The following is an 18416-nucleotide window of genomic DNA, read 5'->3' on the forward strand; positions in this document are numbered from 1 at the left end:
TTATCAAATTGAGGGATTTGGTTATATTCTGGGAATTTCCCAGCAGCTGTGACATGAAATACACGGCATGAAAATGTCCATCAAATGGGGGAGGAGAAATGTTACCTCAGTTTCGGCAGCATGACCTCATGCTTTCCTTTCTTGGTGAGGTGAGCATCTTTACCCATTTGATAGAAATGTATTTACCAAATAATGGTTGACACGAGGTTCATATTTTCTAGATTCCTCAAACCTGGGCTGTCTCCTGCTCTGTCAGTTGTTATTTTCCTCTTCCAGGCCTCCTTTCCAGGTCACTTTCTGTCCCTGTCAGAGGCTCCTGTTCCCTGTTCCCTGGGAAAGTCTGTGTCCCCATGTCTCTCTGGACTCGGTTAACTCTGCCCTCATGTCAGCAGCTGGTTTCCTGGGGTCCCGTCTTTCTGGGTGCTGAGAGCTCTCTGAGCCTCATCCAGCAGCTTTCCAGACTTGGGGCAGAACTCCCATTTCATAATTTGGGGAGATCTTGTAAATGTGGGGATATCCGTGACAGATGGTGCAATTTCCACAGCAGTGATTGTCCTTTCCTGTGGCTGTTCCCTCATTTCATGAGGTGTGTTGTTTTACCTTGATGCAGGAAATTTTCTGTCACTTTTTTTCTGTAAACACTGTCCAGAGTTTGTACGTTGTTGATGACAAAAATAATAATGTATGGTAAATTGTGGGAAAAGGATGGATTACTCTGGATTTGGTGCTATGGTGTATAGCTTTTTGGAAAAGTACGTTCAGCGTCTTGCCTCCTATCATTCATAAAATCAAAACTAATTTTTCCAGATGTTAAAAACTAGATGAAAATATTTCTTTTATAATTTTTCATTAGAAGAATCATGACGGAAAACCCATATAGATTCATGCATTCAGTTTAAATTTTTTAAAATCAAAAGAAAATAAAGCCTAGTTAAGGAAAAAAAGTCAAACTTGGGAAACTACTGGCAGCATAGATGATAGAGAGAGGGTTAAAAGATTTAAAAATATGAAGGCCTTTTACAAAACAGTAAGACGCAGATAAACACCTCACTAGACAAATGGACGGGCAGTTTCACAGAGAAAAAGTTAGAAATGGCAAAAAAATACATTAAAATGCAAATTCACAAATAATCAAAAATGCTAATAAAATTGTGAATGAGTTTCATATATTAAGTTGGCAAATATTAGAAGGACCAGTAATACCTGAGGTTAATTGGAGTTTGGGAAAACGAGCACATTCTTGAAAGCTGAGCACTCTCTCATACGTCTCCAGTGATTACAGTTGTTTCTCTTTTCTGAAGGGAATCAAAATTTTTATAAAAATTTAAATCATACGTGTCATTTGACTTTGTAGTTCCATTTCTAGCAAGTAATCCTGAGAAAAGAGCCAGACAAGAAGGCAAACGTGACAGAGATATTCTTAATATAACTCAATTAGCTGGAAAGTGGCTAGGTCAATATGGGATAAATTAAATAAGCTATGCTTCATCTATGTAATGGAATGTTATGAAGCCATTAAAAAGCACTACCAATTTCTGCATAGATTGACATGGATAGACAAGCACTATGTATTTTTTGACCAGAAACAACAAAATCAGAAAACTCTAACCCATATTATAAAACAGTATATGTCATATGGCCCCCATGTATTTACACTTCTATATGCTTTTACAAAGTGTAATCTTAGGTACAATGGACAGTGTGTGTGTGTGGGCAGGATTTACTTTGCCATTTATCTGCATCATTTGAAACTTTATGATGAAATTAACATCAAAATTGATATTAACATTTCACGTCTCTCTCTTCTACTTGAGTATTGAGTTAGTTTGTCAGTTTGTTTGCTTGTTTTAATTTAATGAGACTATCTTTTGTGTATATGTCCCCAGTATAAATCTTTTATTACCTCGAATGAAATTAATTGTAGCTGCCTTAGTATATTTGGGGAAGTACATTGAAGTATCTTAGGAATTACCTCTAGTGTTATGAAAGTAGTTGACTATGTTATGCAGCGTGTCTTTAAGATCCTCCGACTCCTCCTTCACTAAGTGTTAATTCTGTGCTGCTTTGTGGGTTCTTGTCAAAACGTTAAATCTGATCCCACTTTACCTCCCTTCCTTGAGATCCATTGATCCCGCCCTCGAGACCCATTCCCATGTATGTTCCTTGGGCTTCTGCTACTATAGATGGGCAAAATCATGGATTCTTCTCTTTGGTGTTGTATGGCCTCATGGGTCACGTTTTGTAAGCCACCCTTTGGGACCTGCTGGGACCTGAGTCTGGTTATAAGTCTAGAGGCCAGGAAAGGTGTTAGGGGAGCTCCTGAGGAGGGTGAGGGGTGAGCTGTAAGGCAATGACCTGAGGAGAGGCCATTGTAGCTTAGACAAGGGGAGACTGAGCTCCTCAGGCAGCGGTGGAAGGGCTGCCTCCATTGGCAGAGAAGGCTTGACAGAGTTTAGCAGTTGGAGGCAACCTGTTTCATCAGGACCTGCCTCTCTGTCACCATCCTAATTTTTAGAATCCATTTCCTTTGCAATCAATGCCAGAATTTTAACAAAAGAGCCCCTGGGAGTTTGAGAATTCAGTTTGCACTGTAAGTCCACCAGCTGCAGAACTAGGCTTGGGGTTTGGTTCCCAGAAACTCAGTCCTGTGGCTCAAGAGATAAGGGCTCTTTCAAGGCATTCATTGAAGCTTTCAATCCCTTACATGGACCTTGAGCTGGAATTAAAGCCTCTAGAGTCATCAGTTTCTTTCCCCAGGTTCTCCAGAGCAGTTAGAAGAAACTAACCAGCCCACTACACTCCCCATTTTTACTAAAACGCTGTATGGCGCAAGTACTTGGTCACCCAGAGCTTTTCTCCTGTAGGCACTTGATTCCAGGCACCTACAGAGAACAGTGTGACTAAATGTTTTTCCACTGTAGCCCATGGCTACCAGGTCCCTCTCTACACGGAAAACAGGGTCATTAATGCCTTCAAATATAATTATATCTGATACCCAATTCAGGAATCCCAGAATCTATTCAGAGAACTTATCTTAAGATTCAGTTCCTTGTGACACAGTTATTTGCCATTGTTAGATGTCCCTCCTTCTTTCTTAAAGTATGGATTCCTGTGACTTCTATATTGTCTGATATTTATATCGCCACAACAGCTTTCTTATGCTGATTATTTCCAAGTATATCTTTTCCCATTCTTTTTCATTTCAATCTGTCTGTGTCTTTATACTTGATTAACAAGTAACAAGCAATAGGATGTACTGGAGTATATGAGGAAGCCATTTGGGATAAAACTAATGCAGCCTGACTTTGTTTTTCCAAAAGGGCCTGACATGCCCTGTTGATCATGCTTTGTATATCTGCTTTAAATATTTACTGTGTCCCAAAGATAAGAACATTACCCATAAAGATAAGAATATAACTTCCCCCACATTGGCATTTCTTTAAGGATAAAAATTTTTCCCTAAACTAAGGATTATTTGCTGACCTGCTGTGCTCACCTCGTGACCATCCACCTCCAACTAGCCACCTGTTGTGTTCACTGAATTGCTGTGCTGGCAAAGCAATCTTGAGACTATTGTGAAAGGGACACTGCTATCATATGTGATGCATGCTTTTTGATGGTATATAACCACCCTGTACACCCCTACTTCTCTGGAGTGCTCCCTTCCTTTGTGAAAGGACTCCCTTGGGCTATATGGTCCTCAGGGTTGGCTCATAAGAATGCACCCCAATTTTGATTTATACATTGGTTATGGATTATATGCATCAACATGCTTAAAATTTGTCTCTTATGGGAAGCATATAGTTGAAATTTGATTTTTATATGCAATCTGACAATTTCTGTCTATTAAATGGAAGTTCAATCAATTTATATCTGATGTGATATTTTTATGTATTTGAGTTTAATTCTTTTATCTTGATATTTTCTTCTCACTTATTCCTTTTTATTGGTTTCTCTGTTGCTCCTTTCTTGTCTTACTTTTTGCTAAAATGACAGTTTTAGTTTCCATTTCTTTCTTCTACTAGCTTCTTACCATGGAGAGAGATAATATATATATGGCTTAGAAGACTTAACATTATTAAGATGTCCAATCCTTCAAAGTTACCAGGAAAATATAGCAATCTTACATACGTAAGCAGTTATTTGCAGAGTATCTAAATTCATAAACCATAAAGGACAAAAGTGAAAGGAGAAATGAACAAGTATATTCTTCTGAGGAGATATTTGAGTTCCTCTCTCCATAGTTGTTTTATGGATTCAGGATTTTTCCCCCCAGAAATTGACAAGGTGATTCTAAAAGTTATATGAAAAGTAAGACATAGAATGGCCAAACAATTCTGGAAAGGAAAACAAAGTGCAATGCTTACACAGCCTGGCTTTACTACTGACTATGCAAAGTTTCACTCGACAGTAAGATATTGGCTTAAGTATAGACACATATATCAACAGAATAGAATAGATAGTCCAAAAGTAGACTCACACATATGTGGGTGATTGGTTTTTGACAAAGGACACACATCATTCACCAAAGAAAGAATAGACATTTCAAGAAATGCTGCTGGTGTTACCGCAGAAAGGGCACGATCTGCTCGCCACAAGACAAAAGCCAATCATCAAGAGGCAAGATGGTGGCAGAGAAAGGGCATTTTATTACAGCTTGCTAGCAAGAGGGAAGATGGCCGACTAATGTCCAAAAGAACCATCTTAAGGGGGCACAGAATCTTGAAGCAGTTATTTGGCCAGTGGGTTACAGGGGAGGGGTTAGGAATGTTGACGCTCTGGTGTTACAGACTGGGAGTCAGCACAACAGATCTTTCAGTTTTCATTGATGATGGCTATCGCCATAGACTCTCTGTTTGGGGGGGTCATCACATTCCTAAGGAACTTGAAAGAACAAAGTTATTGTCTTATCACAGCTGGGAGGTATATGCACTAGCAGGGGTCATAAACTCTAGAGAACAGATGGATCTCCTGGAGGGTGCAAATCCAGTTGGGTTAGTTAGTCAGAAGTCATTCAAAGTTAGGACACGGTCTCTTTCCTCAATATGGCTTCCCTTATGTCAACCTTGTGTTGAGCCGGTTTCAGTTCAATTGTTGAATAGCCATATACCACTACTACTAATAAACCTCAGACCCTTCCTCACAACATACTTAAAATTAATATGACATGAATCATAAAAATAAACATTAGAAGTAAAATTATAAAAATTCTAGAAGGAACAGGGAAGAAAATAGTTGTGACATCGTGTAGGCAAAATTTCTTAGACAAGAAACAAAGGCACTAACTGTAAAAACATGATAAGTTGAACTTCATCAAAATTATAACCTCCTATCTTCAAAAAACACTCTCAAGAAAATGAAAAGTTGAACTTCATGATATGTAATTAAAAAGGACTTGTAGCCAGTCAACTCAGTAACAAGAAAACAATTAAAAATGGGCAAAAATGTTAATAGACCCATTCAACAAACTGGATACAGTAATAGCCAGTAATAACATGAACAGATTCTCAACATCACCATTCATTAAACGAAAAACATGAGATACCACTACACACCAACTAGCATGGTTAAACTAAAAGAAATGACAGCAGCCAGTGTGGAAGAGGACTTGAAGCCATTGGAACCCTCACAGATCACTGGTGGGAGTACAAAATGGTGTATTTACTTTAGAACACAGTTTGTAGTTGGCTTGTATGGTTAAACATACACTTCCCATGTGGTCCAGCAATTCTTGTTTGGCTTGTTAGTGCCCTTGAGTGGATTCCAACTCCTGCCATCTCTGTGGACAGGAAAATGGAGCCCTGATGAGTTTTTGTTCCATCCTCTCACTGTCCAGCGCTCTATCAGTACTCCAGTGTTTTTCCATTTCCAAAATGGGTGGCTGAGTCTGGAAGTTCTGCTGAAACCACAGTGACCATGGCAGCTATATGTTGCTGTGATGCTGAAAGCTGCACACAGCTGCCAGTGTAACCACGGACAGATGGGTGGTGTGGATCCCTGACGGGAACATGAACCTGGGCCATGGTGTTGAGAGCACTGGATCTTAACCACTAGCACCAGGGCTCCAGCAACTCTACTCTTAGGTATTTACCTAAAAGAAGTGAAAACACATATCTATGCAAAGAACTGTATATGAATGCTCACAGCAACACTACTACTAACAGCCTCAAAATGAACACAGTCCAAATGTCTATCGACAGGCATATGAATAAAGTAATTGTGGTGTATTCATACAATGGACTGCTATTTAGCAATAACAGGAATGAATTGCTAATATATTCAAATATAGGTGAAACTCACAGACATTGATCTGAGTGAAAGAAGCTGGACACTGGAGAGCACATACCGTGTGATTCTTTTCATATGTCGTTTCTAGACCAGGGAAGCCCATCTGCAGCCACAGAAGGGAGATCAGTGGTTGCCTCGGGTAGGAGAAGGGAGATGTGGGGAGAGATGGATAGTACTTCTGTGTAAAGGGCACCAGGAAGACTGTTGGGTGTTGGAAATATCTACATCTTGTCTGCGGTGGTGGTGACAGGGGTGGATACACTGATCACAAGTGATCAGCCTGTCACTTTAAAAGTGTGAACTTTTCAAATATAAATTACACCTCAATATCAAAAAGCTGATTTTTAAATATGACCGGAAGTCATTCATCAGAAAAATCTTTTCCAAAGCCTGAGCTGAGTTCAGTTCGAGAGCTTTAAGAGGAAAGGAAATTTGCCAATGATTAAACAGTCTGTAACACAGAAATCTCCACATTCCAAACATCCTTCCTTTGTATTGCTTCTTTAACATCTTCCCCACAGTTCCCATTCAGAAACAAAACAAAAACCAAAAAACCTTAGCAGGAACTACCTTTTATTTGTACTTAACATTTCTTTTGTTTTCCATGAGGAAAACATCTTGCACTCACTTCACCCACGTTTCCAAATCAGAATTATTAAAACTAAATCTGAAACGTTCCAGATTTACTTTACTTTACTTTACTGAAAGAGTTTTAGTGAGATCAAACAGGAATCGTAAATAAATAGTTCTTACAAAAAAATGAAAATGCAATCTCTGATAATTAGTAAGAATGAACAATGTGGCTTTAGAATTCTGGACAAAGGTCTTACAGACAGGCTTGATTTCCATTTCTATTACATGAAAAGGTCAAATGTCAAAAAATTAGAAGGGTATAAACTTATTTTTAGCATAAACATAATCATTATTTAAAAGTTTCTTTCTTTCACAACTTGCACTATGGGGATTCAGTCTTAAGCGCTTTGCGTATTTGGAATTATTTAGCTAATTTCCTGAGGGTACAGAGTGTTTTCTTCACTCTGATAAATTAGGAAAAGAGCGCTAATAAATTGTGGCACTCAAGCATTCATCGCATAACAGCTCCTTAAAGACAAGTGCTTCTCAGATGTGAAGAACTAGGTAATGTGAAGAAAGATATGTTTTTTAACTTAAATAAATGGCATTTTATGTAATGATGCAATTTAACTGCTTATTCATCTGGAAGTGAATTATTTCGTGAGATGAGGATATGAATCACTTTCTAAACAAGAAAATAAGGATTTGCACTTACAAAGAAATAGGGACAGAAAGTATTGGCAACTAGTGACAAATTGTATATATCTTTTTCTTTTAAGGACTTTTGAAAGCCTGAATGACAGCGTTGGCGCTAGAGGATGACAGCTTCTCCAGGTATCAGAACAGAGACTCCCGAGCAGGTAGTGGCCCCTCCTGCGGCTGCGCAGCTCTGCTACGAGAACCTGAATGGATCCTGTGTCAGGACCCCCTACTCCCCAGGCGCCCGCCTGGCTCTGTACGATGTCTTCGGCTTCGGAGCTGTGCTGGCTATGTTCGGAAACCTCCTGGTGATGATTTCCATCCTTCACTTCCAGCAGCTGCACTCTCCAACCAACTTTCTCATCGCCTCTCTGGCCGGCGCTGACTTCCTGGTGGGGGTCACTGTGATGCCCTTCAGCATGGTCAGGTCCGTGGAGAGCTGCTGGTACTTTGGGCGGACTTACTGTACGATGCACTCTTGTTTCGAAGGGTCATTCTGTTATGCCTCCATCTACCACTTGTGTTTTATTTCTCTCGATAGATACATTGCGGTCACGGACCCTCTGGTCTATCCAACCAGGTTCACTGCCTCTGTCTCTGGCATGTGCATTGCCTTCTCCTGGCTCCTGTCTGTTATTTTTTCTTCTTCCCTTCTTGGCACAGGTGCAAATGAAGCTGGGCTGGAGGAGCTAGTCAGTGCTCTCACCTGTGTGGGAGGCTGTCAGATTGCAGTGAATCAAAGTTGGGTACTGGTCAATTTTCTATTATTTTTCATTCCCACTCTGGTGATGATAATGGTTTACTCCAAGATTTTCCTCATTGCTAAACAACAGGCTAGAAAGATTGAAAGTCTGAGCAATAAGACTTCGAGATCATCAGGCAGCTACAGAGACAGAGTGTCCAAGAGGGAGAGAAAAGCAGCAAAGACCCTGGGATTCGCCGTGACAGCGTTTCTGATCTCATGGCTGCCCTACTTCATTGACTCGGTCACCGATGCCTTCCTAGGTTTCATCACACCCACATATATGTATGAGATACTGGTTTGGGTTGCTTACTATAACTCAGCAATGAACCCCTTGATTTATGCTTTCTTTTATCCTTGGTTTCGAAAAGCTATCAAACTCATTGTCACTGGCAAAGTCTTGAGAGAGAATTCCTCAACAATAAATGTATTTTCTGAGTAGGTTCTGCTTTTATATTGGGAAAATTGAAAATAAATTCACGTTGGATGCATAATGAGGAGAAAAAAATTAATCATAAATGTGCAAATTCTTTTATGTAAAATAATTGAATTATGCTTCAACTCTGAGCCAAATGTTTAAACCAGGTTCAAAGTTCTTTGCTAAATATAATATCAGAATCTGATTGTAATGGATACAGCACCACCTTGGAGCCAGAAACAACTGGACTGCAATACCAACTCTGGTATTTCACACTGCGATCTTGGGCTGCTTAATTCTCTGATCCTCAGTGGATTTCTTGGTTAATAACACCTCCCTTGCAGTGTTCTTGAGAAATTTAAAAGAATACATATAAAGGATCTAGTTGATTTTTCTCTAAACCCTACCTTTTATTACTTTATACTAGTTTAATCCCTGGCCATATGTTCTCTCTATTCCTTTATAATATTTTTCTGTTAAAATGTAAATTCAGCTAAGAGATACTTAGAGAGGTGGTGGCTCCTGGCTCAGCAAGGGCAAAGGAGGGAGTCTGCACAGTCTGAGCTTCAGATTTCCAAGTCCAAAAATGTGATTTCAGAGTCAGGAAAAATCAGTCAAGAGATAGATTTGTTAACTACATTATCAATTCAATTATTTATAAGGGGAAAGAGAATTGGTGTCATAAATAAGACTACTCATTCATTCAGTCTGTGCGCTTCTTCCTGGTGAGTAAGGCTGCTCATAAAATGACATTAGAGTTCAGTTAGCATGTTTAAAGCAAGGGCTTTAAGATGTCATTCATTATTGTACTTTATCTTAAGTTAACTTATAATTGACTCACTTACATTATGCATTGTTCCAAAAATTATTTACAAGAGCTTTCAATGATACACTTGAAAGCCTAAATGAAAAATGTTTTCATGTGAAAGGGGTGACTGGGCATGTGTGTATGGTGACGGAGGGTAGTTAGTCTTTGGCTGGTGAACATGATGTAGTCTACACAGAAATCGAAATATAATGATGCACGCTTGAAATTTATATAATGTTATAAACCAGTGTTACTTCAATGGAAAAAAATGTGTTGAGAACCAGCCCTAATTGCCTAGTGGTTGAAGTTCAGCTTCCTCAACACTTTGGAGGCCTGGGTTTGTTTCCTGGTCACAGAATCGCACCACCTGTCTGTCACTTGCCAGGCTGTGGTGGCAGCTCACATAGAAGAACTAGAAGGACTTGCAACTAGATATACAACCATGTACTGGGGATTTGGGGAGAAAACAAAGAAGAGAGGAAGACTGCCAACAGACCTTAGCTCAGAGCAAATCTTCCCCGCAAAAAAGGGAAAGTGTTCAAACAAATAAACTAAAATAAAGGGCTTAAAATGATGACAAGACAAAGGCTGGACAGTGCATTTCCTTATGACCCACAAACTAGGTTCCAAAGCAAAAAACGGAAACTGAATTAGTTATACAATTCACATTGAAGAAACCCAGCCCATCATTTCAGAGAACTGTTCTTGGTGCTAAGACTGGTGGATGCTGTTTGTCCCAAGAACAATGTAAATAAATTACTTGATTCTATTCTAGCTTCAGTTTTGTCACAATCAGACATTAAGATTTTAAAATCAGATTATCATATTTTGGTGCAAAAGTTAATAGGTATCAAAAAAATTGCTATTTTTCTCTAATTTTTAGCTTGGTGTAAATCAGCATTCTGTATTTGAGATCATTTCTGACTATTGTCACACAAATGCTTTGAACTGGTAAGCCTGTCCCGAGAGAGTGTATTGTTTCTGGTCACACTGTTCTTGTGAGGAACCCTCGTGTCTTTATTTGATGATTAAAGATGATGCAGATGATTAAGGTGGACTAGACTGCTCAGTATCAGTTTCCCACACTTCTTCCACTCTAACACTAAATACCATCAATTCATTTTGATTCTAGTGGTTTTAGTATAGTGACTTTTTTCTAATGGTGTTCCACAAGCTATAGAATAAACATATTGCCTCATTTTAAAGATAAAGAAGCTAAGACCAAAGTGTTTAAGAAATCTCGTGAATATCACAAAGCTTCTGGATTCACATAAGTACTTCTAACATCTAGTTCAATACATTGACACTTGTCTTTCCCTATTTTTTAGCAGCCTTTCAAATACTTTAGACAAATCATCTACTTTTGCCACTTCCTTTCCTAGATCAACATACCATTCTATCTATTTTTATAAATGCTTGAAAACTTTCATTATGAAGACACAGTCTCCTGCCCTCATTGTTCTCTTCTGTGAATACGCTGTTTGTGTGGGGACCAGTCTGCAGCCTTTGCTTCAGTGAACATTTATTGAGTTCTTCTGGTATGCACTACATGAGATTTGGAACAGGATAAAACAATAACAACATAAACCTAATAAAGTTTTATCTAAGTTACAGAAAACTCAAGTTGTTAAAGCCGTTTGAAACACAAGATGTTTGTGCAAATTATTTTAAAGGAAAAGTTCAATCATCATAAATAAAAGTATAAACAAAGTTCTTTAGGGAGATGGGGACATTAGAGGGAGTAATTGAATGCTCTGATATAACATTTTAATCTGTAGCTTTCCCCTCCTTCATATTTCTTCATTATTAAAATACTATTTGGTTGTACTAGATTTTTTCACCCTAAGTCTGAAAGGAGGGTCATTCGGATAACTGCGCCTCAACTACTAAGCGGGATTGGTCTGCATGGCAAACAAAATCATGATTTTGTTTTCAGCTATTAATTCACTTGGTTCCTTTGCGCCTTTTCTCCACACAAATCACTTCCTCTCTCCTAAGCACTGTTGAGATTAGAAGTTTCACTGAACTTTTTTCCATGGATATTGTTAGTCCATCGTTATGAATAACAACATGATTATGTTTGCAAATTTTATGCACCTTCAGTAACTCATGTATTTAACATGACTTTGTAAGGTTTCCTTTTAGTTTTCCATGTACAACGATTAAAACAGTAGAGTCTGTAGATGCATTTCTGTGTATTCTCCTTTCTCAGGAACCACTATGATCATTGAGTCTACGACATTACTTTCTGTTTTCTAATGATCTGTTGTGAGTATTTGTTTCTCCAATAAAACTGTGCTACTCAAAAGAATGTCCCTTCTTGGTCATCTTTATACCTCCAGCTGGACCTTACAGAGGACGTGGAAATAATGGATAATCAATAAGTGTTTACTGAATAAATAGAGTGTATTCCTTTAAATATAGAAATATTTGAATGTTTATATAAAATGTGCATGGTCATGTTAAGAAAATAATAGGATTTCTCTCAAGCTGTATTTGTAAGGACAGCTCTCACATATTTATGATATTTATCAACTAGCTTTGAAGGATTTTATAGAACTTCAATTATATTTAGAGGTTCAATTACATATAATTAGAATTCTGGTTCAAAAAAATCCCTCAAAACTTCAAAGCATTGCTCCACTGCCTTCTAGGACAAGTGTACTGGTAAGAAGGATGATGCCAGCACGATGTTCTTTCCTTTCTCTTGAGCTATCTACCTCCCTCTGGCCATTCTTCTAGGAACTTTGAAGATTTTCTTTTTATCCTTATCTGAATTTGTTTCCTGTATATCTTTCATTTGTCCTCTTTGCACTTGGTAGACACTTTGAATTTGAAGCCTCAGACCTCTTTAACCCAGAAGAAACTTTCTCTACAATTACTTTTGATATTTTCTTCCTTTCACGCTTTCTGATTGCTCTCTCTGGGACTGAGAATTTCTCCCAGGCTCTATTGAAAAGAACAGTGCTTACCTCTCTAGTATCCTTCTATTGTGGGTATTCTGGGGTGTGCTTTTCTCTACTCTAGTTTTTCAATCAATTGGATCCCATCTGATCTTTATCATTCAGATGGACTTTTTGGGGCATTTCAATGAGATTTCAGGAATAAGGTATGTTAAACTATGTGCTCTGTGATCTTGAAAGGGCTGGTCTTCATTCAGTTGGAATGTAACATTTCAACCATTCCAATTGTGAAAATGTTGAAATGTTTAGATACTGGGAGGTAAATACTATTGCCCTGAGTCCCCATGCGACCCCTTGCTACCTCCCCCTGCATCCTCCTCCCAAACTCCAGGGCTCCTCCTGATCCAGCAACTGAAGGATCAACGCGAGGCCAAGGAGGGCATCTCTGGGGCCTGCTCTGCCTCTCAGAATAGCATCCTTTCTGACTGGTCATTGGCCACATCTTGCCATACGGTTTTTAGTGTTTTGAAATATCAACCCTGAATATTGACCCAGAAACCAAGTGGTCACATTTTGAAGAGCACCTCATCAACCACAAAATTATTTATGATCATGAAAGCTTAAATAGGGGAAATTTAAGAACGTATTCAAAATTATGAATTGATTGTTTAATTATTATTTACTTTCTAAGAAATGAACGAGAGCTCTTAAAATATATGATAGGATGTTGGAAGTATTCTTTATTCAAGAAAAGCATGAAGAAATGGGACTCCATCCATTTTCTTCATCCTCCGCTCTAGTCTGATTGGGAAGCATGGCTCATCAAATATGTCTCTAGATATGGGACAGTCTGCTTTTGGTGCTGTACAAACACAATGGTTTCACTAATTTCTCTACTCGTACAGGCACCCCTGCTCTGTGGACTCTCCCTTCCCAATCTTTAGGAACGCTGTTGGCAGGTCTCATTGCCTTCTGCCCAACTTCCAAGATTTAAAATCCCAAATGAAAGTCCATTCTAATTCAGATTAAAACTTTAAAATCACAACCAGTTTAGCACTCTCCTCTTTCCTGCCCGAGTCAGTGCAATCCAGGCCTAGGTCTTTGGAACCTGGAGCAGGAGGGATGTAAGTCTATTTTTTAACTCTTCCTTACACCCTCCTTTCCTCCTTGTGGACCCACCCAGCCTCCAGGGTGGAGCGGGAATGGAATAAGGAGAATAGTAATAATGGAGGAAAAGTCTTTCTTCCGCCTGGTAGTGTCCTAGTCCTGATGGACAATGCCTGGAATGTGGCAGGCGTCCAAAGGTAGGCTCTGTGATGAGGTACATGTGTGACTCCTTTTGGGGGAAGCCTGTCCACTGTCCAGATTCCTGATGTGGGTGAGCCACTCCAGTAGGCCTCTTCCAACTCCTCCTCAGAGTCTGTCCATGACGGGAAATATCATAGGCTTTTACTTCAAAGTTCCCTTTGCCCAGAGGACTACTCCACTGAGGAAGATACTGGCAAGCGGATTCAAGCTTGATTCCCATTTAGATCTGCTTATTCAGTTGACATGCTGACCTGCCCTGTGTCATGTTGAGCAGAGGAAAGTGGAATAGGAGAGAAATGGCTGGGAGAAAAAATGGTCTGGCAGGGAGACAAGCCTATGCTCTCACTGATTCAGGTGGCAAAGATGTGTGAGTTCCACATAGGCTAGAGGACGCGTGGAAACCGGTCAGGCTCAGTCCTTGTTGCAGGTCTTTCAGTTCAGACAAGTTGTGACACATCCACCAGGACTTGAGGGGGATGTTGGAGAGGTCAAACCAGCACTGATCACAAGCATCAGGCTCTTGGGGTTGGGAATGGCTCCTGCAGGGAAGCCTGAAGAACCCGGATGGGTACCGCCGGAGACAGACGTTATTGGGATGCTCATTACACAGAGGCCATGACCACGAAGCAAAGGTTACACGGAGACCAAATTTCGTATAAAATTATTTTGCTCCTTTTCTTCTACTCTATCCTTCTCCCTCTGGGATAGAATAGGAATGAGGGTTAGACAAAGAATGAGAAACCAGACAGGCCCCTTCCCTAAAACCAGGCTTTTTAAGCTTAGACCCGGTGAGCACAGGGATACTCAATGAGATACAGATGGAAGTTTTAAGCTGGAGTGGACCGAGATGGAAATTGTAAACACTCAGAGTAACTAGACAGATGTGAGATCTACCTGCGATCTAACAAAGGGAAGAAGAAGGAAGATTTGCTAGAGCAAATTTAGAGGCTGTGATTGCAGAAAAAATCATTTCGTGTTGTTTCTCACCAGAAAGAGTTCCATAAGCAGTAAACACACATATCTAAGAAATATTTACTATACACAAGTGAATTATGTGATAAATCAAGACAAGAACTGATACAGTGTACAGAGTCCATTGACCTCCCCACCTTCCAAGGACACTGTGCCTGGGCCCTACACAGAGAAATATATCTGGGCTTGGGGTCAAAAATGGCCACTTTGGCCCTGACTCTAAGGCACAAGTTACAAAGAAGATGTCCTGCGTCATGTTCCTTGTCTGGGTTGGCCACCCTGATGGGCACCTGACTGGACTTTAGAAACATCCCATCCATGGGAACAAAAAAGATAGAAGCACCCCATCCATGGGAACAAGAAGAAATAACTCAAAGTATCCAAATTCAGAAACCCTGAGTCAGAACCTAGAGAAACCTTAGGATAAAAGGGAGTCACAAGCATAGAACAATTGGGAGTCTCGCTGAGGAAAGGATGCTTTGCCTCAGACCTGGATAATCGGCACTCCCACCCGCTGTACAAACTATTGGGACTTCCCCGGCTGATTGTGGTGTGGGTGTTGTAAGTACCAATTTCTTGTTCCCCTTTATCATTGCTCCTCATTCTGTTTCCCCTTATCAATAAACTTTGATTGCTTAAATAACCAAGTAGCCTTGAAGTTACTTGTCACTCCTTGCCCTTTGTGGCTGCGGGCAGCATACAGTTATGCAATATCTTGAATTGCTTATACTGCTAACTAGGTATATTGATAGTGTGTTATCAGCCAACCACCGTTCAGTGACAGTTGAGCACTTTGACCCTGCTTTGTGTTCTTTACCTTTAGCCTCTAATCCAGGAAGACAAGAGTACAAAACATTTCTCTCCCCTTTCTCTCATTAACAAACTTCTGAGTTTGGGCAGTGGAGAGACCTCAGAGAATCATTAACACATCTTTCTCCCAACTCCAACATAGTGAAGAATGTCTCACACTCTCAGTCACTGGGGACATGGTTTGTTTAATTAACTTTTATTTTAGGAATATCTGTGAAGATCAGAACCTGTAAACTGATTGTCAAGTGTGGACATGAGACTGAAAACTTTAGATGATGCAAGACAACGAAAGTTTGCCTCCAGATCCTGCCCTAGGTGTTAGAGTCCTAACCCCTGAGAAACAGGATTGCTGCCTAATCTTCACCTTTATCTGATACAGGTGCGTTTACTCAGCATGGTCTAATGAGCACAACAGGAAGATCACGCACATGCAGGAAGTTTAGAGTCCTTAGGAGGAGCCTCCGATTTACACAGCATCTCAGCATGGGGCTGGCTGCTCTCCATAGCCCATCCCCCAATATGAAAGTTCAAAATGACCTAGATTCTGCTAATAGCTTTCAATGATGTAGCAAAAAAAGAAAGTGGAAAAGTGCAGGACAACCCTTTTTTTTTCTTCATAGACATTTCATGTCTCTTTCTCCGTGTGGTTGATTTCTTGGACGTCTGCTTCCATCGGATCACGTCAGGGCTATTATCACTCAGTATTACGTCACTGTGCTTAATGCTTGGAGTTGACCAGATGCTGCCCTGTTTCTTTCGAGGGGTTTAATAAGGGCTTAGCTGCTAAAATACCATCTTTGTGATTAAAATACTTGTGGGTTACCACAGTGGGTCCTAGGAACTTGGGTTTCAGAAATAATAAAATTGGTTAAAACAACTTGGGAAAACAACAGATAATTACTAACTATTAACTTTGCCAACTAGGTACGTGATAAAGAGCAGCAACAGCAGCATGACAACTTTAGGTACTTTGCCATAATTTCATAAAAGCAAAGTACATTTTAATATCAAATGTATAGCAAAGACATCATTAAAACATAAAGGACAGTCCTGTAAATTGAATAACCTTCCCATCATGAGACGTTTGTCCCACTGTGCTTATTTCTTTCATTTTCCTCTGATCCATGAGAACTTCGCCCAGTCCAGCACCGATTCCTAGACCGGCACTTGGACACAACTGGGTTAGGATCCAAGACAACACCAAAGTGCATAAACACTGAGAAATGACTTTAGAAACATGTTTCCTTCTGTGTAGGTTCCACACCTGGAATCCTGGCCTTCACCTGAGAACTCTGCCTTCCAGCAGGCAGATGAGAAGGTGGGCCTCCTCCTGTGCCTCCTTGTCGTGTTAGGGCATCTCCCTCCATCTTCCCTAAAACCCCCAGTGCCATCAGGTTGTACCACCTCTGCCCCTCTTCAGGACTGCCAATCACTGACCCAGGGTCCTCCCTCCCCCTTCACTTTAACTTGAATACCCAGCACTCTGCCACTGTCTCCAGTTCTACTCTCAATATACACAAAATGCAAAACATAACACTTGCTATAAAATGTGCTTTAGAAATATTAACTCCAGTAGTCATCATAACAACCCCATGAACAAGGAACTATTGTTATCCTGACTTCATGGCTGAGAATACTGAGGCCTCAGGATAAGAGATTGGGCAGAGCTGGGTTCAAACCTAGGCAGACTGGGTCCAGAGTCCATGTTCTTGACCCTGTGCTGAGCTGCCTCTCGGTTCCTGGAAATCCTCTCCTTCATGCTTATCACCTCTGCCCACCTCAGTCTCACTCACGTAGTCATAACCAGGACTTGTAATTTACAGGCCACAACCTCTTCTCTGAAATCCTTGGGACTTCCAAAAATCAGAATGTTTTTATTTAGAAAGGCACATCCATTAGCTATTTTGAATATAGCAGTGAAGTAGGTGAATAAATTTCTAACCTAGGTGATTTATAATTAAGTAGCCTGAATGTGGCAAATTATTAAACAAACATGGCAGTAAATAGATAAGGTTATTATGACACTCAGTGCTTAGCCAGTGCATTTGGGATACAGAATTGAATTTCTGTGCCCAAAAACTGATGATGCAAACTCTGGTCTTGGTGACCACCTGCTGATCTTCACAAAGGAGCTCACGTTCCTCTCTCTATTAGGCTCAATGGTAACTCTCCTCTCCTCACCCCATTCCCCCCCCCCCCCCCCCCAGCAAAAGAAAGATACGTCCACCTCCTAACCCCTAGACCGAGACCTTCTTTGGGAAGAGAATCTTTACAGATATAATTAAGTTGAGGTTCTTGAGATAAGATTACCCTCTGTTGCCTGGATGGGCCCTAAATCCAAGGCCAGTATCTGATGAAGTTCCATTTGTTTATTTTTTTCTTTTGTTTCTCTTAGAGTAGACATGGTATTCGAAAAGATCCTTCTAAGAACAAAGTCAAAGAGTGCACTGCCTATATCTTCTTCAAGCAGTTGCATGGTTTCACATCTTAGCTTTAGTTCTTTAATAGATTTTGAGTTAATTTTTGTGTATAGTGAAAGATAATGGTCTACTTTCACTCTTCTGCATTTGACTGTCTAGTTTTCCAAGTACCATTTATTGACAAGACTTTCCTTTCTTCATTGTATGCTCTTGGTTCCTTTGTCGAACATTAGCTGTCCGTAGATGTGTGGTAATATTTCTGGGCTTTCAATTCTGTTTGACTTTCTGTGTGTCTGTTGTTGTGCCAGTACCATACTGTTTTGATTACTGTAGCTTTGCAGTATATTTTGAAGTCAGCAATTGTGATGCCTCCAACTTGTTCTTTTTCTCAGGATTGCTTTAGCTATTCAGGATATGTTGTTGCCCCATATGAACTTTAGGATTCTTTGTTCTATTTCCATGAAGAATGTTATTG

General features: G+C 40.0%; 1 protein-coding gene across 1 annotated transcript; it reads left to right on the forward strand.

Moving 5' to 3' along the window:
* Positions 1–7679: 7679 nt before the first annotated feature.
* Positions 7680–8744, forward strand: LOC106823302 (trace amine-associated receptor 7c-like). The gene has a single exon (XM_014828882.3). It carries the CDS (start codon positions 7680–7682, stop codon positions 8742–8744), a length of 1065 nt encoding a protein of 354 aa, XP_014684368.3.
* The last annotated feature ends 9672 nt before the right edge of the window (positions 8745–18416 follow it).

The sequence above is a fragment of the Equus asinus genome, chromosome 24 (genome assembly GCF_041296235.1).
Source record: "Equus asinus isolate D_3611 breed Donkey chromosome 24, EquAss-T2T_v2, whole genome shotgun sequence".
NCBI classification, from domain to species: Eukaryota; Metazoa; Chordata; class Mammalia; order Perissodactyla; family Equidae; genus Equus; species Equus asinus.